This window comes from Danio rerio, chromosome 17, assembly GCF_049306965.1.
Source record: "Danio rerio strain Tuebingen ecotype United States chromosome 17, GRCz12tu, whole genome shotgun sequence".
Taxonomy (NCBI): Eukaryota; Metazoa; Chordata; class Actinopteri; order Cypriniformes; family Danionidae; genus Danio; species Danio rerio.
The window spans coordinates 26,513,836-26,541,509 of record NC_133192.1 but is presented as its reverse complement, the minus strand read 5'-3'; the positions used below and the strand labels follow the sequence as shown (position 1 = coordinate 26,541,509).

General features: G+C 37.7%; 1 protein-coding gene across 15 annotated transcripts in view; it reads right to left on the bottom strand.

Moving 5' to 3' along the window:
• dlgap2a (discs, large (Drosophila) homolog-associated protein 2a) overlaps positions 1–27,674 on the bottom strand; it is a 249,913-nt gene that overhangs the window by 30,729 nt on the left and 191,510 nt on the right. For 12 of the 15 annotated variants that reach the window (XM_073928550.1, XM_073928553.1, XM_073928556.1 and 9 more), the window contains 4 exons: positions 20,955–21,148; positions 9,081–9,149; positions 6,680–6,839; positions 5,687–5,906 (listed from right to left, as the gene is read on the bottom strand). In XM_073928550.1, coding sequence (XP_073784651.1) covers positions 5,687–5,906; positions 6,680–6,839; positions 9,081–9,149; positions 20,955–21,148 — 643 coding nt within the window. Of the gene's footprint in view, positions 1–696; positions 2,578–5,686; positions 5,907–6,679; positions 6,840–9,080; positions 9,150–20,954; positions 21,149–27,674 lie in introns of all 15 variants that reach the window. The other 3 variants (XM_073928546.1, XM_073928547.1, XM_073928548.1) reach the window with 1 other exon arrangement.

Sequence of the window (27,674 nt, the reverse complement as noted above, 5' to 3'; positions counted from 1 at the left end):
GTATCCAAGCAGTTGTTTCAGGTAGTCTTTGGCCAACATTCAGTCTTGTTCCATCTGAAAAAGGATTATCCCTATGCCTTCGCCCTCACAGAACATGACCAAGGTACAAATTCCTGGTTGATCCAAGATAGGTTTGTACAGAGATTTATTTTACAGTTTACTCGGTAGTTTCTAAAGTTTATTGGCAAGAGTGTCTTGACTGGAAGTCTTCGTTCTCCGCCAAAAAAACAATCACAGTATTTACTAAAATACATCTGAGTCTCTGTAAAGAATGTCCCTGGAGAGGAGTGAAGTTCAAGGTGACTCACTGGTTTCACAGAGTAAATAGGTGCTGAATGTCTGAAGTACACTAATGCAGTGCCATTTTTGTCATCAGACTGCTTTTAGCTACAACCTCTCTCATAACCTCATCCATGCCTAAAATGTAGCAACCCCCTTCATCTTTTGTCCTTTCCACACTCTCTACTTCTCATTCTCTTTTATATAATTACACACACACACTTTGGAGAGACACAAACCTGTAAACATCTTGCTACATAACTTAACAGTCTTGTATTCTGTCAGCAAATATTACATCTTATGATTATCTATTGCACACCCCGTGTAGCTTCATGCACTTTCGAAGAGCTCAGAGTGACAGTGACATATAAGACATCTCTGAATTGTTTGAGTATTTCTTGTGGTAAATTTCCATACTGGCACTCCGTGACATTGGCTGCCGTCCACGCGTTTTCCGCTGCCACCGAATCCACAGAAAATCCCTACGGGATGGAGAATAAGAAGGGCTGCTTATGGCTGCTGTTCCCTTTGGTGACCCATTATCGCTTGTTTCGCTCTTAGACACATCTAAAGCCGACTGAAGCTCCAGCAGGGATAAATTGAAGGGGTGCACAGTCGCTGGGTCTATGGTGGCAAGTCCGGGTGGATTCGACCCTTGTGTTGTTGGTTCATCCATGCTCGTGACTTCAGGATCGAAAGTGTCTGACTCAATTGAGCACAGAACGGCAGAGAAAAGAGTCTCAGACTCAAGAGGACCTGAGTCAACAGCGTCTGACTGGACTGCAAAATTAATCATCGTGTCAGAAGAAGCTACATTCTGACCATCTTTCTCTTCAGAGCAGGACTCTGCACCATCTTCTTCTCGAAAGATCATGAATGTGTCCTTTTTGGACCATAAAACAAGAGCCTGAGAGTCTAGTTCATGTGTACTTGACTTTTGACAAGTGGGAAAATGAGGTTCGGGGCTTGCTGGGTTTGATATGTCAGAGTCTGTTCGCGATTCGGGCTCTGGTGTGGCAGGCTGGAGATAAATGGTGTCCAAAAGTTCTGGAAGGGGTGGTTCTTGTGCTGTAGACTCAAAGGAGCATGTGTAGACAGTTTCTGGAGTTGGAGGGTTTGGCAAAGCTAGATCTAAAGGACCTGGGCTTTGAGAGCCAGAAACATTGAGTTCGAGAGATTCTAAACTTGGCCATTTTAAGTCATGAAGATTCATAGAATCCAAGGTCAATGGACTCAGAACACTGGGGTCCAGTTCGGGCAATGTGAAGTCTATTTGTTCTTCATCTAAATGACTCAGCAACAATGGTTGCATTGATTCTAGGACTGACCGTTCCTGTGTAGTTGTGATAACAAGCTCGGGTGTACATGGACCAAGCTCTTCCGGAGACCCCGGAGAGGGCTGATCGAGAGATTCGTGTAGTGAAGAGCCAGTATCTTCCGGATCCAGTTTAGGCCATTGCAAACTGGCCAGGTTCACAAGCTCTACATTTGTAAAGTCTAAAACAATTGATTCAACATGCTCAGGAGTGGATGACTTTGTAAAGCAATAGGATTCTACTTCTGGTACTGGTTCTGGAGGATCAGGAGGAGTCATAGAGTCTGAATCTAGATCAGGCCAACAAAGCGATGTAACATCAACTGGATCTGGAGGGGTAAGATTAGCAAAAGTAGGATCATCAATGTCTGCTAATTCAGAGTTGGGGTCAGTTTGAAAAAATGGTGATGACGTTGAGACCTGCAGAACGTTTCTATCTGCAGGTTCAGAGGGAGACATGGATAAAACACTGGGATCAACTGGTGATGGGCAGTTAACCGCTGCATCCGCTGTGTTCTGACGCACCAGGGTCTTGCTTCCTGCCTGGGTGCTGACAGACACTTGAGGTGCAGCTGTCTGGGTTTCCCTCACACAGCTCGGTGACCATGTGCTGTAATGTTGTGTAAAGGTGGAAAAGTTCCTGTTAAAGGCTCTGAGCTCTGTGCACAGATCCTTCCTGAGCTCGGCTAACTCCTTACGCATGGCTGACACATCCTCTCTCCACTGCTGGCTGATGGCCAGGGCCAGATCTGCCGTCTCCTGGACACTTGACTGAACAGGCCGTGGCCTGATGGGTGCACTCGTTTTCAATGGGGGAAACAAGGGAGTCCTGGATGGTGAGCCATTACCATAAAGGGTGCCTGATTCATCTCCTCTCCTGCGGAAGCCCGTATTGCCATGGGCCATGGAGGTCAAGTCTGGCCCCTCGCTGGGTAAATTGTCCTCATTAAGCAAACCAGTGCCCTCCAGCACATCATTTCCCTCTGGAAGAAAAATATAAAAATGCCATTGTATATAATGTGCCCAGCGGTGAAGCCAGCTGGGATTTGTGCAGTTTGCAGGCTCTATTCAACCAAATATATGTGAGCCAAAATAAGTTTCGGGCCAGATCAAGGTTAAATTTTTTTGTGTATGAAGGATCACATAGGTCAGATTAAAATGAATGGATATGGGAGTTAATTATTTGCAGGAAAGAGATTCAGGGATGTATGCAATTAGCAAATCAAAGGGCTTTGTAAAATCTCACAGATTGTTTCGAGATTTGCTCAGTATGCAACCAATGCAATCTCAGCTCCCTCTGCTTTAGATGACGGGAGCTAGTTATTTTGAGTTATTGCGATCATGCTACCAAACAGATCCCATTTTGACTCACAGCTTTTTTTCTCTGTTATTACTCTGCCTTCTCACTCCATCCTCTATTTGCATATCTCTCAAAGCACAAAACAGAGAACTGAAGCCTGAGGACACCTGCAGGGGATAATAACAATGGCATCTATAGAGCATCATCAGGTCCCTCTGACAGAGCAGGTCTGTGTTTTGTGCCTTGAAAGGAGGCAATTGCGAGCAAAAGCTTTCAGTCTCTTTTTGTGTGTGTGTGTGTGTGTGTGTGTGTCTCAGCAAAGCAGGTATGAACCCTATTGAACATGAGAGGTCCACTTTGACACATCACTGACCAGGTCTTTACTGGGGGAATCATTGTTTTTAACCGGTACCTCGACACACAAACAGCCAAATTCAAACAAAACTATTTGCTCATTGCTTTAGCAATAAGTTAACTTGAAATTTTGGTGATCAGTGATTGTATACTTTAAGATATTCCTTGCCCAGTCACTGTTCCATAATATATGGCATTTACTATTAGGAATTGATTCAAATTAAGCTCAAAAAGAGACTCTGTTTATAAGAAAGCCAATATTGCTCATAATACTTCAAGCATATATCAGTGAGAAGGCAGTGCAAAAACGCTAGCATAATGTTCGTCTAAACTGATTTTTGGCCTTAGTCCTCACATGTCCAGGGATTAGACTCTGATGCATTTAATTCTATTTATTTAAGGGGCCTGTTTCACCACTGACCCTTTAAACAAGCACAGCTTCAGTTGCGGACCCTGTGGGAGAGAGAACTCAAAACTGATGCGTTTAAAACCACCTTCACGCCCAGAAGAGAAAGCGAGAGAGGGACAGAGAGAGAGAGAGAGACTAGAAGATGTGCGAAAGTGAGAAACAGAGAGCCCACAGAGTGACAATCATCCGACTGAGAAACATTTTGGGATCGCAATACACACCACCTTGTGTCTCCATCATTGCTTTTCACCCCCTCCCTGTCTGTTAGCCAAGAGTCAACTGAGGCAGAAAATAGGACAAGGTAGAGATCCAAATTGAAAATCTTGAGAGACAAAACACACAGTGGAAGAATAAAAAAGGTCATATCTTAATTTGGATACAGTATTTTAAAAAGGGGATGTTTCACTTTTCACCATTTTATGTATTTATTTTTGAGCACAATATTTGGGGATTGAATTCAATAGGGTTCATATTCTTATGCTCTGAGGCACACCAGCACTTACCTCTGGGTTAAGAAGCCGTACACAAAACAACCACTCTGCTGCAAGCCGTTCACATGCATGCATGCCATGCCACACGTAATACAGTGCTATATTAAAGAATAAATCATCATTAAGATGAACAGCTTTTCCTCCATTCTGAATTTCATTTTATATTTTTCATTTTGTAACGATTTCAATGAGTTCTGCATCTACACTCAATAATTAAGCCATGCAGATCTTAAATTCATGAAATGAAGTGCTCTTGCTTCTAAACTGACATTTTCTTAATCAAATTGCTCATTCATCATTTTAATGTTTACAGTTGTAAAACTGACTCAGGTATGCCTTTTAGGATCAGAATGAAACTGAAACAGAAATTAAGTCAGTTGACACATCAGTTAGCAATTAACTTTAATAGGTCATAAGTGAGGGCCGATCACACCGAACACGCTTTTACTTTCCAAAAGCGCGAGGCACACTGCAATGCCTTTTTGTGACAAGAAAAAAAGAAGAAGTGTGGTGCGCTTTTTATGTCACTAGGTAACGACTGAATCAGCTGCCTTTTGTGCCCGAGTGTTTCTGTTGATTTTGTTATAATTTTAATTAATTAATTAACTAATTCATCCATTCATTCATTTATTTTCTTTTCGGCTTAGTCCCTTTAATAATCTGGGGTCGCCACAGTGGAATGAACCACCAACTGATCCAGCATAGGTTTTATGCAGCGGATGCCCTTCCAGCTGTTACCCTTTCAGCTGCTACCCATCAGTGTAAAACACCCGTACACACTCATTCACACTCATACACTACAGACAATTAAGCTTACCTAATTCACCTATAGCGCATGTCTTTGGACTGTGAGGGAAATCGGAGCACCCAGAGGAAACCCACATGAACATGAGGAGAATATGCAACCTCCACACAGAAATGCCAACTGACCCACCCGAGGCTTGAACCAGCGACCTTCTTGCTGCGGATAACTCAAAACAGTAACCACTAATCACTCTCCTCTATCTTTAAAAGTCTCCATAGTCGTCTTGACAAACACTGCAGTCACCTCAATGGAATCCCCACCTCTGCTTTCATTTGATTGGAGAATGAAAAAGACGCAACTGACGTAACTCGCTTTTCTGCTCAGAGTTTACTTTTTTCAACTGCAAGCACACAGCGTGCATGGGAAAAACATTAGGCCCAGCAGGGGGTTAAAACTTGAGGCGTGCAAAACGCTCATGGCCGTAAGTAAATCATCCAAAAAATCATCCTCTAAACAAAAAGCACGTTTGGTGTGATCGGCTTCTTAAATTGTAAAAAGTCTCACTGTCATAGAGATCCTCAGTCCCACAAAACTGTATTATAAATAAAATAAATCATTGCTATTTCATCAAACTCTACTATACCAAAGTCAGTTTTAACAAATAAAAAATATATATTATTTATTATTTTTATTTAAAAAGTTTTTTGGAATCTTGCAACTTGTACTTTGACACAAACACAAGCCAAGACCAGACACAGGGGCGCATGGCTATCCACCTAGAAAGCCCACTTACCTGTGGTGGACCTGATGGTGGATGTGACAGTAGATGATGTCATGGAGGGGACGCAGTCATCGTCCTGGGAAAATCCGGCCTGGATGGCTCGCAGGTAACTGTGGCTACGTGTCCTGAAGCAGCCCGGCAAGTCCAAAGCGTCCATGGCCTGAGATTCCACCTCACTGAACACGGATTCACACACCGACTCAAACTGCCCATTGACCTCGGTCTCGCTCACCTGCAGAACCAGAAAAACCCAGACAACACATCTCAGCATGTTCAGACCAACTTCTTTTTTTTTCCCACGGCTGCTTTCTTGGCTTTATTTGCTGTTGGGCCTATATTTCTCCCTTAGTCCCAGCGAACAGTCTAATCTTATCTACACAGGACTGTACGTGAGATAAAAACTGCGATACGGTCACAACACAATCTCTGCGGATAAAACATTAAGTCTTCCTGCTGAAGTCTGAGGAAATGAAATGCTTTCCTTGAATCCTCCTCATTCCTGAGCAATACCTGCTTAGATCGCTTCGGAAAATCTGAGATGAGAATGTCAGTGATAAAGCGATATCTGTCTAGTCGAGCTGAACTCGCCTGATAGGATTCTAACAAGCCATCAGATTCCCATTTAGCAATCTCTAAAATCCATCGCGTTCCATTGAAAGGGAATTATCCCCTAATGACCGCAGCAAGCCACTGACGATTCTCAGAAGTCTAGAGTAAGCGTGTGTGCAAAAATCAGGGTCTCGAGAATAAAAACCCAGTTGTAAGACCTCAAGCCAAATCAATACAACCCCCATTACTTCACTTTAAAAGAGCGGTTTAGATGTTAGCTGCTGATACATCTGACAATTTAAAAACCGGCAAGCACAATAACACTATATTTGATATAAATGGGAAACTGGGCTCTAAATCCTCTGTTTGTGTTGTGTTTTTCTGCACTGTGACTGTGAGTGTAAAAAGTCCTGGATTACCTTGAACACAGTGAAGTCGGGCAGATGTGTCTCTCACCTGGCTGACCTGGCTGACACAGCTGGCCTGACTCAGGGTGCTGACCGCTCTCATGTAGCTCTGGTTCCTGGAGCGGAATTTGGGGGAGTTGTAGTTGGGCGACGGTTCCAGTGTGATGCTGGGATGGATTTCCCTAGAGGTCTGAAGATGGTAGCTTTGACTAGGCATGCAGTGAGGATGACAACAAAAAGAAGAAAAGAAAAGAGGAAAGAAGAAAGTAAAATGTATACATTGTCTGTCTATCTACAGTATTTATCTAACTATCTACTGTATTTATAGACTCCTGCATAAAAAATCTGCAAGTCAATTCTTTATTTTTAAAAAAGAAAAAGATCAACCAGGATCCCCAAAAATTCGAGATAAGGAAACATAATATAAACTAAATATTACAACTCTGTGAATACAATGTTAAATGCAAATATATATTTTTGAAAAAAACATGTACAAAGCCTTATTTATAAATATCCAGCAACACTATACTCAAAGGGAGTGTTCATAAGACTGTCATGACACCTTTATAATCATCACATGGCACGTCATGAAAACGAAGATGTTATACATGCTTATGACAACTGTTATGTCATTTTAAATGCAAAGATAGCATTGTTTGAGATGTCTTTGACATAAACAAGTACAGTACATCACAGCTTGTCTTTGTCATGACAACTTACAATTCCCATCATAAATTGGACATGATTGTCATGAGGCCATTATAAATGTGCCATGAATATATTTCTGATCACTTTTTAGTGAAAAAAAAATTGTGTCATTAAAAGTTCTAAGTAAAAGCGTCAATACCCTGACAAATAAATTAACAATTTCATAAATACTTAATGACATTTTAATGACAAATTCAATTTGTACCATTGCAGTCAAGGTCTAGAAAAAAAAAATAATGATGCTGCTATACAATTTATATTCCATTTATAATGGTCTCATGACTATCATGTTTATGAAAGATTTATGACAAGTTATATTGTCTTGATAGTGTCAAGCTATCATGGTAAAGATAAAGACAGGTTTTGATGTATTTAGTTATGTCAAGTTGTCATAACAAAGATAGTTAAAAAAATGTCGTCTATGCATTTAAAATGTCTAAAGCAGGATCAGGGATTATGTGAACGGAGCTATATTTTTGAGAACCGAGAAATGTTTGAATGCAGGTGCATATGGCTGTATTTTGTGTTTAAAACAAATGCTATGGGGCAGTAAAGCTTACTGCTCGTCTCCATATGAACGGCTTTTCTGGCATTTCTGGTTTGCTTAATAGCTCACCACGAATGCAGAATGAAACAAACTGTGGTTTGGGTCTGGTGAAGGACTGTTCCAGAAACCAGGTGGTAAAATGAAACCATAATAAAGAAGTGGTGGTGATAGCTTTTCTCTTCTAGTGTGATTTTGAAAACACAATCAGTTTGGTTTAGGGAAGACGACGGTTGGTCAATATCAAGCTGATTTACAGTATTATGCACATCTACAAGCCAATCAGCTTTTCTCATATATGTGCGTGAGGAGGACGTTGAGATTTACAGGAATGTACACAGCGGATTTACAAAAAATGGCACATATGAGGAAATGTGCCCAAGTAATGTTATGACAAATTTCACAAATCCGGCCTCTAGTGGATTTGTAAAAACCAAAACTGTAGGTACATATATGTACCCAGGGTACATATTTCTTGGTTCTCAACAATGTAACCCTGGGTCAGAATTATTAGCTCTCCTGAATTATTAGACCCCTTGTTTATTTTTTCCCCAATTTCTGTTTAACAGAGAGATATAACATATAATATAACATATTCATTCATATATCTTATTCATATCATGTATTCTAGTGTTACAAAAAATCCTTATCCACTCCAACACCATGGGCTATGCAAAATTATTACTTAAAAACAGTTTGAACTCTTAAGAACATTGCATTCTTAAAACATAAAAGTGATTTTTGAATCTTATTTTGAAATTTGATAATTATTGTGAACAATGGGAAAAAAGTTTGAGAGCTAAAACTTTTACATTTTTTAAAGCCTTCTTTCTTTCTGACTTCAATCAAACCTAAAAATGTCCAATTGGCAGTGGTGAAGCATCTAACCAACGCTGGAAAATTAAGCACAATGCAAATTAGAGGCTATTTAATGAGCCACTGTGCCTTTACACTGAATACTAGCTAGAAAATTCCACACCACAGGATTCCTGAAATATGAATATAGAGTAAAGAGCTAGAGAAAGGAAAAAGAATAAAGCCATTTCATACATACTGATTATGCTAAGTTACTCTTCAAAACTTTAAATAGTTTTAATAAGTTGTGTCTGGAGATCTCTTTAGAGAATACTAAAAAATTAGGTTAAAAGAAGTGACTTTAAGTTGACTTGTGCATGCAAATCTATCTGCTCATATTCACCTTAAATCTGCAGTGATGTTGGTGAGGTATTTGACCATGTCCCGGCTAGACTTATCCAAACGGTATGAGCTGTGAACAGAGATGAGATATTTTCAAGTATTAAAACAGAAACATTAAAAAAAGAAACATTGATTTTTGTTTCATTTGTTATTAAATGAGTTCAGTCACATTTGCAACGATGCCATTCATCATAACATCATAATCATGACGCAATTTCCCTATGTAGAAAGTGAAAAAGAAGTGGTAAAGAAAGTAGTTGAGAAGAATAAGATGATAAAGAAGGTGATTAGCTATGTTTCCATCCAAAGATGCAAAGATAATATATGTACAAATCTGTAGTATCGGAAACAAGGTATGCGAATAAAGCAGCGTTTCCATCCAGTAAGTCAAAGAGAACAAAATCGTCACTTCATGATGAACTGGCACCAAATATCAAAAGTAAATACGTAATTTGCTGGAGTAGAAGAAGATGTGTGAATCTTTTCTTCATTTAATAAATGACTTGCTCCTCAAAAGACAATGCTGACACGTACTGAACACGATATGGTGTTTGAAGACATGGACCATAAATGCTCTTAACAGTTCTGGAGGTGATTAATAATATAATAACACTAATACCAAAATGTTTAAGGCGTTTTAGAATAACCAAAACAACTTTTCAAATGTCTTACAATGTGCTCAGCCTGCTGGTTTGTCCATTCGCACACATTTTTATCATCACATGATCTTATAACAAAATCATGTGACCTTTTTTAATGTGCATACTGGAATTTGTTTGGTAAAAGTGTTTTCATAGCAGTTTATAGGCATCTTTTCTTATAGAATAAAAAGTTTATCCTACTCAATTATGCGCATACTTTTATGCGCATTTTCAAAAGTTGTGTTCATCTTGGCGTTTCCTTAAAAATAGGTGGATAGAAAAATAGCTATTGACAAAATGAAGATAAAGCTGATTATTCTAAGATGATCAGAATAAGAAAGGTATGGAAAAAGATAAAGAATAAGAACAAGAACAAGAATTGCATTGTGAAGTAGTGAAAAAGTGAAGAAATAGTGAAGAAGGTGCAGAACAAGACGAAGATGAAGAAAAAGACAATGAAGATAAAGAAAGAGGTAAAAAAAATTTAAAAGAGGAAGATGAAGAAGGTGAAGAAAAGGTGGAGAAAATATGTTAGATGAAGAAGACCAGTAAAGAAGCAAAATAAAACAAAAACTTGTGAAAATTTCCGGAACTTCAAATGTGGAAACTTTTGAACGAGAGTGGAAGCTACTGTAATGGATATCGAATATCTTTTTCCCTGGTCAATGTTATCTCCTGACATTCCAGCCAAAAAATAAATATATAAATAAATCATTTAAGATTAGGGTTGGGTATTGTTTTAATTTTACATTGTAAAAAATGGTGGCTTCCACACAATTCCTTCATGCTGTCCCAACACAAATCAATTTAGTTTACTTATTAGTTTGTACAAATTTAAGCGGATTGAACATAAAACAATTAGGTTGCCCCAAAGAAAACTCAAGAATTGTGTTATTTTAGCTCATTTAAAATAAGTAGCCTGAGCAAACAGTTAACAGTTTTATGAGAGGAAAAAAACTATAAAAGTGACAAAGAAGTTGGCTGAGAAAAATAGGTTAGTGAAGTAGAAAAAGGTGTTAAAGAAAAATGATTGAGGAAAGAAAAACAATTGCAAATCTATATCTAAGTTTAAAACTTTTTTTTTTATGGATAGTTTAACCCCCCAAAATGTAAACGTTTCTTAAAAAAATACACAGAAAAGTAGATATTCTGTAGAGAGCTTAACTCTTATAACCATTGACTCCCATAGTAGGAAAAAAACAGATACTATGTGTAACGTGATGTGCACAGACAACAAAAGTGTCCAAATAAAAGTTCACAGTGAACAGTGAATGGTCAGGAAAGCAATGGTCAAACCAGGAGTAAGCAGATGTACACAGGCAATCCAGAGTTGAAGTCAAATAAGCAGGCAGATGGTCAAAAGGCAGGCAGCAGAAAGGAATAAGCATACAAGCAAGGTGAGGGTCCAAACATGACAAAGCAAGAATAAGGAAACGTGTTGTAATATCACAAGTGCAGTAAACAAGACTCAGCAACTAGTGTGTGTGCCTGTGCTGCTTAAATAGTCCATGTAATCAGTCTTTGACAATCCTCCGGCTGTGTATGCAATCAGTCAGGATCAGGAACAGCTGTGTGTGTGTGTGTGTGTGTGTGTGTGTGTGTGTGTGTGTGTGTGTGTGTGTGTGTGTGTGTGTGATGCATGACTGGATATTGCAGTCCATGAAATGGCAGATTAGTCCGCTACCAATCAGTGTATATATCAGCGATCTGCTCAGGCTTGATCGCTGGTGACTTTTTTTTTGTGTTCAACAGTAGAAAAAAAATAAAAGTAAAAGTTTAAAACAAGTAAAGCGTGATTAAATAATGATTTTAAGGTGAAACATTTTTTTTGTGTGTGCCAAAAAATACTGAAAAGAATCTTGGGTTGAAGTTAGTAACATTTTAAAACTCTGCTCTTGTCTGTTGGAGTTTGGGATTAGTTGAATAATCTTTCCTGCTGCATTCACACTGCGACTCGTCCCCTGTAGGAATATAATCACACTCTCTCCCACTCTCTTTCAGCTCCAATCTCCTGAGATCTGCAAATTGTGCACACAAACACTTCCCTGAAAGCTCAGTGCAAATCTCTGGGCCATTTCTACTGCGAGAGTGTGCTGGCCAAAGTCAGAAACGCACCACACAAGCACAGCTCAAGTGATTATTACCATTCAGCTATTGTTCCTATAAAGGCTGGAGAACCAACACATGGAATCGAGGCTCATTCTAATCTGAGACTTTAGGAAGAAAACCTGATTGTAGTGTTTGCTGATGAAGTTACAGAGCGTGAAGAGACTCTTCAGGGCGCAGGAACAGATTTGATGCTGCTGCTGGTGATTCTCCAGCTTGGAGCTCAAAAAAATCAATACAGTCAATGTGTCTCCCTCGGTTTGCACGGTGTGCGTCCTTCTCATCTGCTGCGGGGGAGATTTCTGAGCCTCACTCTGTAACTACAACGCACTGTGAACATCCACAGCTAAACTGCAGAGGGCAGATGTTCAGCATGTGTACGCTCGTCGCCGCAGGGAGCTTCATTAAAGCTGGATCGTGTATTAAGTTGAATCTTTTTTTCAAACAGTCAAGGAAAACACGTCGCACTAATCTGCCAAAACAAAGAACACAAGAGGTTCCCAGCAGGTTGGTGCAAATCGAAGCGCAATATAAATATACTAAAAGATTACAAAGGAATCAGCATGAGTGGGTTGTACTCGTGTTCTGGCGCCACTGATATATGTGTGGGTGGTCCAGTGCATTATGAAGCATTCTGGACTGAACTGATGGTCTTTATTAACATTGATAGTGACGAGCTTCTCACAAGGTCATTGTGTTACGGTTGCGAAGTGGTTGCTAGTTTTGTGTGGTCAGCATCCTCTTGCAGTCTTTCTGTATTCTCAGAGGATCTCCATCAGCGGGCCTGGGCCATGCTGAGATAAATGAGGCTGTCTTGAGTGATCAGCTTGCTTGCTTTCTGAAAGCTTACCATGCTTTGATATTTTGTCACTGCATCACGACACCCTCTGACCTGCCAAGTCAAGTTGTTCTTTCCTTTGTAAGACTCATTGGTTTCCGTTTCTCAAAATATATTCCCATATCCTCATTAACATATTTGTATGCTTCTGTTTTTTAGACGAAGCAGGCCCTTAAGGCTAAATAACATCTATATGTCAGTCACTTCCAATCTGCTCGTCATTAACAAGATGTTGACTGAATTTTATTCTGAAAAAATACTTAAATTAAAGACTGTAGTGGGATTTAAGTTATATTAACTTATTAATAAAATACAATGCATGGGTTTTTTCATAAAAAATGGGTAAACGTATTAGAAAATTGTCAATAGATTGTAAACAAAACATTAAAATGAGTTAAAGCAACAGTGAGAGTCTCTAAATTTGCGAACAAAATAGACAAAACTGGCAACAATAATAACTGTGTTATAAAAGAGTATCTATTTTTGTATGAAGCATTTTAAGATGAAAGTTTGACAAAAAGATTAGCCAAAGATCATTACATTTTATTATGTCTTAAACTGAATGAAAATATTATTATGTCTTAAACTGACTTAAAAATGATAAATAATAAAAATATACAGTTGAAGTCAGAATTATTAGCTTCTCTGTATATTTTTTTCAACAATTTATGTTCAATGGAAATACTTTATCAACACATTTCTAATCATAATAGTTTTAATAACTCATTTCTAATAATTGATTTATTTTATCTTTGTCATGATGACAGTAAATAATATTTGACTAGATATTTTTCAAGACACTAGTATTTAGTTTTAAATTCATTTAAAGGCTTAACTAGGTTAATTAGGTTAACTAGGCAGGTTAGTGTGGTTAGGCAAGGCATTTTATAATAATGATTTGTTCTGTAGACAATCTAAAAAAATATAGCTTAAATGGGTTAATAATATTGACCTTAAAATGGCTTTAAAACATTAAAATCTCTTTTTATTCTATTATAAAACAAATAAGACTTTCTACAGAAGAAAAAAAAATATTATTGGAAATAGTGTGAAAAAATCCCTGGCTTTGACATCTTTTGGGAAATATTGGAAATAGGAGAGAAAATTTACAGAAGAGCTAATAATTTTGACTTCAACATATTTTCCTAAATATCTGTATATGTTTAATACAGTGCCACAACACTTTTCCAGCCAATAATGAGATTTATTCCATCATTCATTACACAGTGCCTCCAGATTTGTAGTTTGTACATTTATATGGTTTTATGGTAAGAGTCACTGTTCAGCATTTCCAGATCCAAAAAAAGTTTTGATTTGTTGCTTTTATTTCTTTTCTTAGACATATTTATTGTTTTATTTATGTGCAGCAAAATATTTCAGGGGCCTTAAAAGTTTTTTCAAATAGATAATGGCATGAAACAATATTTTCATTATTATTCAAAATTAGTGTTTTTTTATTAAAAGAAAAATATAGTATGTACAAGTTATACCAGTGACAGCATGGTTTAATTTTCGACATAATTACTCCAGTCACACATGATCATTCAGTAATCATTCTAATATGCTAATTTAACACTCACAAAATATTTTTTTATTATTAACATCAATACTGGGTGAAGCAGTGGCGCAGTAGGTAGTGCTGTCGCCTCACAGCAAGAAGGTTGCTGGGTCGCTGGCTTGAGCCTCGGCTCAGTTGGCGTTTCTCTGTGGAGTTTGCATGTTCTCCCTGCGTTCGCGTGGGTTTCCTCCAAGTGCTCCGGTTTCCCCCACAGTCCAAAGACATGCGGTACAGATGAATTGGGTGAGTGTATGAGCAAATGTATGAATGAGTGTGTGGATGTTTCCCATAGATGGGTTGCAGCTGGAAGGGCATCTGCTGCATAAAAACTTGCTGGATAAGTTGGTAGTTCATTCTGCGGTGGCAATCCCGGATTAATAAAGGGACTAAGCCGACAAGAAAAGGAATGAATGAATGAACATCAATATTTTACAATTTTTTTTTTCATTTATTATTATTTTTACATTTTACACAAATATGCAAGTTAGGTTAATTATTATTATTTTATTCATGTTTTAGCTTTATTGGACAGGCACAATGCACATTAATAACACTGAAAAGTACAATGTGCCAGAATTAGCCAAAAGACTATTTTGCATCTGCAGTCCCCTGACAAAACAATTAGGCAAATCATTGGTGGCCAGCTGAAAAAAACAACAACAACTTTTTAACCAGTCTAATAATATTAACCTTGGCAATTTTTACAATTTTATTGTTACTTTTTATTTTTATTCCAGCACACTTTAAAAAAATATGACTTTCTCCAAAAGAGACACTATATTGGCAAATACAGTGGAAACAATTCCTTGCTCTGTTGAACATCAGTTGGGAAATATTTGAATAATAATTAAAATTTCACAAGAGGGCTAATCAATTGACACACATTTTTTCTGACTTGTTTCTGGATTCAGATCTTATTTAGAATAGAAATCTTTTGCAAGAACATAAATGTCTGTTGACCAATTCTGTAAGAGTCAAAAGTGTTTAAGTATGCATCATACAAGATGGAAGATCCACAAGAGCATATTTAGGCAGATTACTGGCCTACATCATCATCCTGCACATGTTGTTTAGAGCTGATCAGATGGCCTGTCTGAATCATAGGCTTGTCTTCTAAAATCTGTTTTTCATAACAGAAGGCAGCAGTGGATGACCCAGTTCCTCGAGACTCAGTGGCTTGGTTAGGATAGACCAAAAGTACCAGAACATGGCCATTGGACAGAGTACAAAATTATCTCTACAGTGCAACTGCTAAAACATGAAGCACATTAAAAATGCAAAGCAGTGAGCATAACATAGCAAGTTCTATAAACAAGCACATGTTATCATTTAAAAAGCTAAAATCACATTTAGCAATTCCTATTGATTTAATTAGGAATCTACTTTCTTCTATAACCAATGTGTAGCTTTAAGTATTAAGTATTGGATTTTTTACTTCACCCCTAAACACATTCATTGTGGCGTTCCACAAGGATCCATTCTTGGCCCTCTATTATTTTCTCTCTATATGCTTCCTTTAAGCTCAACACTCCGCAAACATAACATAAACTATCACAGCAGTGCCGATGACTTCCAGCTATATTTTCCTATCAAAAAATGTATTTTGAACAACTTTTCTTTTGCCTAATAACATTAAGGTCTGGATGACATAACTCTGTGCAAGTAAATTAAAATAAAACTGAAGTGCTATTATTAGGTCCTGATGCTTCCAACGATTCAATTAAAATTCAGCTATAGGATTACCAAACAACAATCTGCAAAATCACGTTAGTTATTTTTGATCCACTTTTGCAGTTTGACAAGCATGTAAAAGCAGTTGTGAAGAGCAGCTTTTTCCAACAGAGAATGGGGGCAAAGGTAAAACTGTTTCCTTCTAAAAAAGATCTAGAAATCGTAACTCATGCTTTAATTTCCGCTCAGTCAGACTACTGTTACACTTTGTACATTGGTTTACTTCAGTCAGCACTGTCTCAACAAAGACTTATTTTAATCAACAAAAATTTTCTTAAAAACAATTGACTTTTAAAAAACTAAAAATACACAGTAGCTTGTCCAGGCTAAAGGTCCAAGATCATCAGATAACTGTAGATACACTGAGAGGTAATCTCCTATTAAAGCAATGTTATTGTAAAGGATGATAATTGAACTGCATTAACAAAAGTAACTGCAAGCAAAAGAAAGCAGGTGAAAAACATTGTATGTGCGATAATGAAAAGATGATTACGTGCACACGCTTAACGTTAGGCCCATTAATATTCTGTTCAAAGAATGGTTAAAGCGAAAGCGGCAACAGCTGCCGCATACAAAAAATCTGGAGCTCTGTTTAACATAGCAGGACTATGGGTGCAGGAGCACCGCTTTTTTCCCCAATCTCTTTCAAAGAGAAACGATCGCACCAGTTGAGTTTCCAGGCACAGTTGTTTTGCGCAAAGAAGCGAGAGCTTTTAAGCACTTGCGTGCTTCACATCACCTGTGCCTTGCTTCACCTGCTTTCTTTTACTTACGTGAAAACTTATCAATCGTGCTGCTTCTCGATTCTAAGATCACATTTGCGCCCATATTGACAAACGGTCTTAAACTAAAATTCTAATCTTTAGGGAAGAGACAGCTCTGGCAACGTAAAAATTATTTTCAACCAGCTAAAGTGGCTAGTGGGAGCAGCTGTTTAACCTGCCACAGCTGAAATCTACTCGCATTTAGTGGGTTGGCAGGTGTTTATGTCAAGCCATGGTTATTACATATATATTTTTCCCTTTCTTATACTTTTAATAAAAGTTTTATTTTTTCATTCAATTAATATATTTTACTTTATTGCAAAGCATTTTTGATTACCAACTATGGTTGTGTAAAATTGTGCTCTATAAATAAAGTTTCCTTGCCTTGCAATGGTGTACAAACGTTGTTTAACAGGCCATTTAGGTCATTTACCTTCTTCGTATGGGGCAAAGCTTCACACATAAACATTATTCTGAAGATTACTGTACATTTTAACAAGATTCAATGCTATCTATTCATTTTGATGGTCCATATTGCACAATGAATAAAATTTAAGTTCCATTACAACAACATGCAAACTATTTCACACTAGAGTATTAATAGACTGATGCTGCTCCATCAACCGACCTTCTCCTGACTATAAAAAAGTTGCAAGCAAATTTTAACCCTAACCTTACAGTCTACAGTTCTCATACTCTAATGACAATTAGTTGCCATGTAGTTGTGACTTAAATTATAGTCAACAAAATGTGTTAAAGTGACTATCAAAATAAAGCAATACCAAATCACAGTCATGTGCTCGGCACTTTTTCTGATGTGGTTACATATTAAACCCCTAAAGGTATTCAATGATGTCTCTTCATTTCTCGAAGTGACAGCAGCAACTAAAATAGCTCTCTAGAGTACGAACAAGGTCTACTTTTCTTAAACAGGCTGTGAACTTCTCAATACCCGCAAGTGCTAATTACCTGAACGTGATGCTAACTTACACAGAAGCTAGTTTTAATGGGACGCACCTTTCAGTGGAATCCCTGCCGCCTTACAATCTTAATACTGTATAAATATACTTTTTCATAATACGCAGTCAATGCAGTGTTCCATGCACCTACTCAGGGGAAGAGCTCATTTGATGTGCTACACTCTCTTTCATTAGACGCACTTTGAGAGAGGCAGTCTTGCCAAATTTATAACATCATGTTTCAGAGCTTTGCATAATGGCGTACAGGCCTGTAATACAGAGCAGAAAATAATCCTCACGTCTGGTGGAGAACAAAAGCTCCAGGTGGTATTGTGTGAGAGAGCGAGAGCGGGCGCAGTGTTAACAGGAATATCCCACAATTCAATGCTGGCTGGGATGTTTACAAATACTTAGATAAAACATTGCAAAAGTTTCACTTTTATGTGTGTTTGAAGTCTGTGTGTGAGGAACTAAGTAAACAACATTAGTTCGTTAAAGATGATCAAGATTTTAGCCAGTTTCAAAATATGAAAACTTCAGTTGGGCACTATGCCAACATGGCATCGGTACCTACAAGACTAATATAAGCACAAATTTGTATGAATATAAAAACATTTTATTGATTATAATAAAAAAAAAAACAGAAATAAGTTACTACAAGAAAAATTGTAACTTAGAAGGTATAATGTTAGACTTTTCACTATACTGTTCAAACCTTATGTGGATTATACACATTTAATTTAGCGTGCTTTCACATTTGGTTCGATTGCATAGTCTGAACGCAAGTTTGATTGTCACCCCTTGTGACCTTCTCGGCTGATTTGTGTTCACATTGCCTTTTTTTCTACTGAAACCTGGTATGCTTGCATCATCGACCTGCTGTTGTGTGTAAAGCTGTAGCTAGCGGATGGCCATGAAAACCAAAGCCTCAAAATGGAAAGACGTATGCACATCACGGTCGTTCTGCTTTACTAAACCTTTTGGTTTTGATTTGCTCTTCAGTGATTGAACTTCCAGCAGTGAAATATAAACCACACTGAACTGAACTAAACTTAGCTTCAACCCTGAAAACTTGAATGACACTTTCGTATTTACATTGTAAAAGCGAAGTAGAAATAAACATGAATTGAATTGAACTGAACTAGTAACATACAGAAAGTCACTTTTGTCTATCTGCCGCAAAAATATTAAAAACATTCAGAACATAATGTAATGTCCGCAGAAGTCATTTTTGGGGGAGACAAGCAGACATTATCACTGTGTTTGCACTGGCTCAGTCTCGCTTATTACCAAGATAGGTGATACACAGACATACACACATGAATGAGTGTTATGAAAACTAAAGTTTGTTGTTCAGTTGGCGGTTCACATCTGTTTTTTGGTACAATAGCATTCAAATCAGAATTGTACCAGACGAGAGTTTGCGTGAATTGTACCCCAGACCACCTCTTTAAGGCGGACTCAGGTGCGGTTCACACTAGCTAAACGTCTAGCAAAGTCCTTTTAAGTTTCACTGGGCGAACAACTTTGAAACGCCTCTCGGACAGTTTGCTCGGGCATTCTGTCTAAAAGGGCAAACATCAAATTCTCCAAAACTGTTTGCCAAGCTTACGGTTACATTACATATTTGGAATTACTAATAAAATTAAACAACATTTGTCTCATAACTTTTGTTTCTAAACCATTTCAAAACAAACTAAATTGGCATATTATTAAGTTGCTTATAAGCTAATGGACTAGAAAAGAACAAGATCACGACACCAACCTCATTTATGGCCATTGTACACATTATTATCATCAGGATAATGCTCCATCAGATCGCTCTGCTCTTCTTAAGTAATTCAAAACTTAATCTTGATGGTGAATCTCCTCCAGAAATGACAGCGACTCTTTGTTTACAAGTTTGTGAGCATTCGTGTAGTTGCTGTCATGTGATATGCATTTGATAGGACGGACTGTACCTCGCGGCCATTTAATACAGATTACAAAACAAAAAAAATTTAGTTTTCAAGTGCACTACGTTCATGTAAAAGTACAGATTTCAAGCTTTATGTGAATATATTTCTTATTTCTGTGAAGCAAGTATTTATTGAGATTCTGGTGCATTTGTTGACCACAGAAACTGTCGGAAAAAGCACACGTTTGGTCAGAGCATTTTCCCTAGACAAATGACCAGTCCATAGCGATCTATGATCAGCTCCTGTACTAGTAGGCAGGGCTTAATTTGCCATAATATACTTTTCCCCATTCAAAACTATACAAGTGACACGTCTTGTGTATTCTAAAGTCTTTGGCTAAACATATCGAACTCTGATGTCAAACAAATCCGGGGACCAAAAGTGCTAGTGTAAAAGCACCCAAACCCAGAGCAGCCGCTGCACCTTTAATATTTGTCCATAAATAAAAGAACAGTATGCTCGTGTAACTTACTATTCCTACTGGTCTGTGTATACAAAGATTCAGAATTCCATTAGGCAGATTATGACTACTTAAACAGTGAACTGGCATCTGATTGGCTAAAGGCCATGAATGCTGCAAGAAAAGTCTAAAAAATACACACGTAATTCCAGGGTGATTCATATGTGAAACACGATTTGCACATTCCCAATGCTGCAGAATAATCAGAATCCAATCAGCTTGCCAAGCAGTAATGATGAGATTTCAGACTTCATGCAAAAGCCGATCAATCTGCGCCATCTAGAGTCTCATGAGTGAAAACGATTAGTAGTATTCATCAGCGTTCAAAATTTAGTGCCTAACATGACCAGGAGATAATTGAAAGCTCCAATCTTAGTCAGAGATGTCTGAATCACAGCATCTTTATATATATCAGCCTCCGTTTTTGATATGAAGACAGAGACATGGTAAGTACAGATGCAGCAGGTGTCAATGTGTACTGAATCCCTTCCAGCAGATCGTCTCTATGATTATATGTGTGTTTGTCAACTTAATCGCTTGCATTTTTCACTCAAATTTACTGGCACTCCTAAACGTCAGTTTCAAGCGGTAAAGCTGGGCATTTCACTTTCATACCAAGAGAGTCTATAATGCACAATCTGTGATCCGACTGCAGATGTTTCATGATGGTTCATAAAATACATTTGCATATTCCACAAAAAAGGATCTCACATGTCGCAGAATGTGGGCCTCTGGGATCGTGGATAACTAGTTAATGATTGCACGCCTGTTTTCTGCTTTATGACTTTGAACATTAATCACTCTAACCTCAGATTGGATAGGCCTTCTAATGAGATTCACCGGATGATGAAAGTTCTTACCTCTGGTCTGAAAGTTGTCTCTGCAGCACAGATTTGACGAGCGCGTTGGGTCGCACCATTTTCTGTGGGGAGTTTTTGGGGCTGCCATCAGAGTCTCCACTGTCTTGATCACCCATGGCTTTAACGTAGCTGCTGCTCCGCATCCTTCTGCATGGGATCTCCTCATCTCTCCCTCCCCATTCATCCTGAGGGACCTGGACAATACAGACACACATTCATGTTTTCATATAAAAAAGAATAGTAATATTGTAGAGTAATATTAAATATCCATGCATATATAGTCAATCATTTTTAATTGCTAGCAAAGCTGACATCTCCTTTTTTCTCCTTTTCTCTCACCTAAAAACTTGAAGTTCGAATCTTTTGGTTCTGCTGGTCCAGACCAAATAAGAAAATGATACATTTAGTCCTGGTATGCGTTAATATTCTGTCTTTTTTGTCAATTATATGGCTGGTTTTGGTTTATTATGATTTGATTTAGATGTTATTTGTCAATGCTGTCTTATAATATTTCACCAGAACGTGAGATTAAAAGTGAACACACCCATATTTTCAATGGCTTTGGTCTGCTTGTTTGTTGCGTGGTGGCTCAATGGTTAGCATTAAAGCAAGAAGGCCACTGATTTGAGTCTGATTGGAAATCTGTGTGGGCGTTTGCATGTTCTTCTTGTGTTTGCATTGGTTTCCTCCAGGTGTCCGGTTTCCCCCACAACCCAAAGACAGCAGGTATAAGTGAATTGGATGAACTATACAGCCAACATTCACATACAGCCAATATAGTTCATCCAATTTGGATGTTTCCCAGTACTGGGTTGCAGCTGAAAGGGCATCTGCTGCATAAAACATATGCCAGAATAGTTGGCAGTTCATTCTGCTATGGCTACCCCTGATAAATAAGGAACCAAGTCGAAGGAAAATGAATGAATAAATGATTGTTTGTTGCGCATCATTGTTTGGATGGAAGCATAAAAATGAACCGTACAAACCATACAAAAAAAGTATGAAAACACCCTTAAAAGCACATAAAATTGAGTAATAACATTTTAATGGCACTAAACTTGTAGAATTTGACACTTTAACTTGTTTTATAATGATTGAACTGAAATGATTCAACACTGAGCTGAGCATAATAATAACATAATAGTGTTGTGTAATTATGGCTTTATTGCACATTTGGGATTTGGCACACTGATATTGTCACTTTCTTGTTTAATACAGTAAAACTGTTGTCTATTACCATTTTCGGTGATTTCAATTATATTTTGGGCTAAACAAATCTCTTATTTCTTGCTGTGATAATTGTTCTATATGATAAATACCCACACAATTAAACATATCATCCCATGCTCTTACCATTTACACAAACTGAGTTGTTAAGTCTATAGGAAATCTATAGGAAAAAAATCTTAGATATGACAGGCCCATTTTTCCAGCAACAGCCAGCAATAGACTAGCAAGAAAACTGTAAACTGTGCTTTACTGTAATTTACGGATTCATTTATTGAAACAATTTTATGTTTTTTCAAAGGGCCATGAAACCCCTTTTTAGGGAATAGTGGGCGTAGCTGGCAGAGCAGGGGAAAAAGAGGGGAGCGAACAACTGTTGTCAGTTGGCTCACAAAATGAGACGAAAACAGTGACGAGACCCATGATTTTATAGTTTACAAAATTAATAAAAAAAAAAAAACAGTAATTTAATGTCCTGCTATATTTGTTTTTCATAATTTTTATAAACACAGAACTAAAATTTGTTATATTATGATAAAGACAATCGTGTTTATATGAACACTATAAATGAGGAGGACTTATTTTTTACTTAGTCTCTGAGTCTGAATGCAGACACAGTAGATAGCAGTGCAGCAGGTCTCTTGACCTGTCTTTTTCAACCATTAGCCCTGCTGGTCATCTGGAGGATTTTAAACATATGGTGAACACAACAGCATGGATAGGGGATGTGTCTGAATAGTAACAAACTCAACTTATAAAAGACAAAGTCTGCCATTCTCCAATTCTCATACAAATTTCTTGACAAAAAAGCTTGCTGCAAACCAACACCTTTGCTGTATCGGCCCTGACAGAATTGCAGGGAAAAACAAGCAAAAAAAACTGTGGATAATGGAAACAAACACATACGACCTGTGCCGTTTTTTGATGAAGTCTCACACAGTCATTGAGGCTCACAGCTTGTCAGGTCTGCTTTGCCTTCTGAAAGCACATGGTCTTATGAATAATTAAGAAGCAAGGTCTTCTAATGGGATAAGAAAACTCTGCTAGGAATAATAATGAGAAACCGAGGCGTCATCACTCCATAGCATATTCGCGCTCTGTCACCGATTTTGATCCCGCCCCAAAAATTATTTTAATCACGGAAGATAAAATTAGCTGACAAAATCTCAATATTATGCAGTTTTCACCGCAATTAAAGCTATCAGGTGCTAATGTTGTCGGAACTGATGCTTAACACACACAAATCTGTAATTTTTTTTACAAAATACTCGAGGGTGTCTTGAACCTTTATATCACGGTTGCAGATGCGTGAACTGTTTCTGTGGTGTTTGTTGTCACTTGGTTGTGTTTTGGTTTACTCCGCGTGGTTGTGTTGCGTGTGTTGTGATCAAGTGGGTGATTACGTATGCCGATCAGCTGTTCTTATCAGCAGCTCAGCTGTGCCTTATTCAGTTGCGTCTATATGAGCGGCAGTGCTTTACTTGGTTATCAGTACGTTATTTGTTGTTCATGGTCTGTCTGTGCTTTGTCAGGACTCTCGTTGGACGCTTCGCTGCCGTGTATCTGGAACATTATTCACACCCTGCTACTACACTTATCATAGTTATTTTGTTTTGGACTCTTTTTGCACCCTTTTGATTCATGACCATTGGTCATTAAACACTTGCAATTGGATTCACATTGTTGTTTTCTTTTCCCCTGAATTAGTGTGACACTATAAAGTCTGCTTGAACCAGAAGTTGCTAAGACTTTTATTTTACTATGTTGATTTACTTTTAACTGAAGCCAAATATTGAGTAGGGGCGGGGCTTTGTTTTGCGCACCATTCCCTCATAGCAAACATAATGGTAAGAGAGGATTTAAATATGTATTTGTTAAGGGAGCCCTCAGGCTGCCATCAACAGTAGGACTTCAACTCAAAATGTGCAAGCAAATGAGCAGACTTTCATAGAAAATTACCAAAACAAACAATTTTTTTTCAGTAAAATGTACTTGCATGTACTAATTTTTCAATGTGCTAATTCAACAATGTGAACTAGCAAAGTAAACATTGTTCATTTTTATTTCAAGCAGACTTTAATGTTAAAAAACAAATTAAGGCTTTAAATTGGACATTATGTATAGTTTTGCAAATCAGGAATGTAAGAATTACAAGAAATAAACAGAAAAAAGAGCTAGTATAACACTTCTGAGTTTAACATTCTAATATCATGGTCCTGGGGGAATCCAGGCCAAATTGTGAACCTTCTTCATATAAAATTGTAGAAAAAGTTGGGCCAACTGAGAAAAAAGGTAAAAATAAAAACTTCCTTAGAAGGTGTGTTAGCACAAACAGTCAGCAAGACCAAGAAGATAAGAGCAGCATAAGCAGTAAACACCCGGGTGCTCATTAAAACAGACTCCTCAACGCAATTCATTGCCAATGCCGCTGACACGGTGACATTGTCACGACTGATATCAATCACCTTTACCGGCTGACATTTACTTCTTGGCACTTTCCCCAAGAACATCTTCACAGAAACCACTTATCACAGACTATCTTTGCATGCGGGCAGTGACTGAGTAATATTACAGCTGTTGTCACGATCTTGTGCACTTAATGACTCTCTGCTGGTGAATGAACAACATCTCATTGAGAGCAGAAGATTGACTGATAGATCATATGACAGAAACAAGGCTCTGACATATTGATGACGTGTTCTCTTTTCAAACTAGCTGAGAACAATTTCGTCACCTAGCAACTGTCCTTATGCTCATAACCTTCAGAACAGTACTTTACATCAGTAATCTGAAAACATCCTCTCAAAGCAACACATCGCCACAGTTTTACAAGCCAAGAGATGAATTCATTATAACATAGTAGCAGGAGAACTCGACAGTGTCCTTACTTGAAGCTTTTAAACTGACTGAGAATTTTGAAAAGCTATGCTCAAACTTTTAGGACTTCAGAACAATGTGGGGTATATTATTTACAAATTGTAGTCTGTTACAAATTTCATGATAAAAATAGTCATATAAATTAAGCACAGTGGGTAACGCTGTCACCTCACAGCTAGAAGGTTGCTGGTTCGAGCCCAGCTGGGTCAGTTGGCACTTCTGTGTGGAGTTTGCATGTTCTCCTCACGTTCGCATGGGTTTCTGGTCGCTCCGGTTTCCCCCACAAGTTCAAAGACATGCTATTCAGGTGACTTGAGTAGGCTAAATTGTCTGTAGTGTGCAGTATGTGTGTATGTCCTAGTTCTTCAGTCTGAGGGTTGAGCATCAGGCCAACGACCCACCTCGTAAAAATTAGATGTAACAAAACATTACATGGTGCGGCTAAATATCAACTTTAATATAAATAGCCCTGGGAGTAATTAAGTTGTAGCAAACCATTTATATTGGCTGAATTTATACAAACAAACTAAATTTAGTTATGCTTAACCTAATTTAAATTCAGCCCATAAAATTGTTTGCACATTTACCTTAAAAACCTTGTGGGGTTCAGTGAGCGTATTAAAAAGCATTGGATACAGCTCAGATTGCACTGCACCAGGTCTGCATCCAGATCCATCTCAAATTGTTTGGTAACATAGATTTGTAAATAATAAAACAAAAAGAAATTCTTCTCAGGATTCTAGTCTTCTTCTTGTAATCTTCTATTCTTCTAGTAAAGTCATCATAAGAAATGCGATTAGCTGGAGTACCAACCAGATTGACCAGAAGGCACTCCAGAAGATGAACACTCTATCAGCCATTCACTGGGACTACACATACCATCATGCTTTGCAGTTGAAACAGTTTACCAATTTCAAAACTGATTACACTAAAACAGCAGCAGCATATTACACAGCCTGCGTTCACACTGCACTTTTCTCCCCATAGACTTCCATTCATATGCACATGAATGAGTCAGACTGGAAACACAAGGTCGTGCGGCAGGTTTCAGAAAGTTCAAGCTTGGTGAACTTTGACCTGCAAAATCGCATTACATGATTGCGTGAGACCAATCGAAGATCAAAACATGACCTCTCTGTTTAGATATTTAAAATATGGACTAATCGTTCGCTTCTTTGAATGTCTAATAATCTTGTTTAATGCCCGTTTTTACAGCGCCATACAACAGAATTTTGCACTCACAAACCGCGTGACCGCAGCATCACTGTAACTCAAAACCAACACATATCAGTGATTCAGAATGTACATTTAATAATATTAAAGAGGTTTAATGTGTATTAATTAGAGTATAAACCTTACCATTTTGTGAGTGAGTGCATATTCTGTGCTTCTGAATGGCTGTATTTAAATATCTGTTGTGTTTGGTCTGATGCTCCAAACTGCTTATCACTGCAAATCTCTTCAAGTAGTGTGTTGTTAGGACACGGGGTTACAGTGTAGCAAGTCCAGAAACTGTTTTATATTTTATAGACATTTATAAAATTTTTATATAAATTTTATATAAAATTCAATGTGTCACATGACTAAAAAGTCAAATATTTTCTCAATTCACATAAGTAGCGGCTTGGGCCGGAAACATAGTATTTCACACATCCTCACTTAACAAGTCAATTTGCTGCAGCTGTGAAATCAGTGTCCAAACTGGTAAACTGTTTCAGCTGTGAGATGCAAAGCATGATGGTAGGTATAGTCTGGTAGAATGGCTGAGGGAGTGTTAGTCTAGAGAGTCTGGTGGGTACTCCAGCTAATGACTTGTAACAACGTGAAATGGTTGCATGAAAAGCATTATGTCCTTATTTTCTATTTTCTTGCAACATTAAATGTAGTTAAAACTTCTTTTAAAACTTCTAAAATGTCTTTTAATAAGTTAGTTGAAATGCACAGCTAAAATATGTGATCATATACATGCAGCCTAGTTAAAAAATATAAAATACAATAACATTTCTCTGATTTTTTCAGTGTTTAACGGCTTACTGGATGTGAAAATTATGTTCAATTCAGACTTAGATTTTAATCAAAAATCAATTAATGCACAAGCTAAAGAAAGTCAGTCAAATTTTCAATAAACGCAATTTCATTTCTGTTTAGAGAGCAAATATTTCAAAAAAATGTTAACATTTTAAAAATATGTTAGTCTTTCAGAGCACACAGTGGTTAATCCACGTAACATTCCATTAAGGATTTGAATCAATTGAACCACAGTAGATGACATTTAATACGAAACAGCTTGATTAACTCTGTGTCCTTTTACCAAAAGCCTTTTGTTTATCAGAAATCCTCTCGTCCAGGTCACAGGAGGCACATTTCAGCCGCCTCGTGGCTCTTTAGCATTCAGTAAGAAGAACGATTGTGATCAAGGAGTCAATGAAAATGAGTAAATGTCACGGACACCCTCGTACACACATGCACACACACATAATCCATAGAAGTCTTTAGGTTAATTAAGTCTTGAAGGAGTTTGATATTTTTAGACATTTAATTAACCAAAAACGCCAGAGGACAGACACAATCTGTGGTGTAAAACTCCTGAAAAATCATTGAGATTTTGAGTCCCCC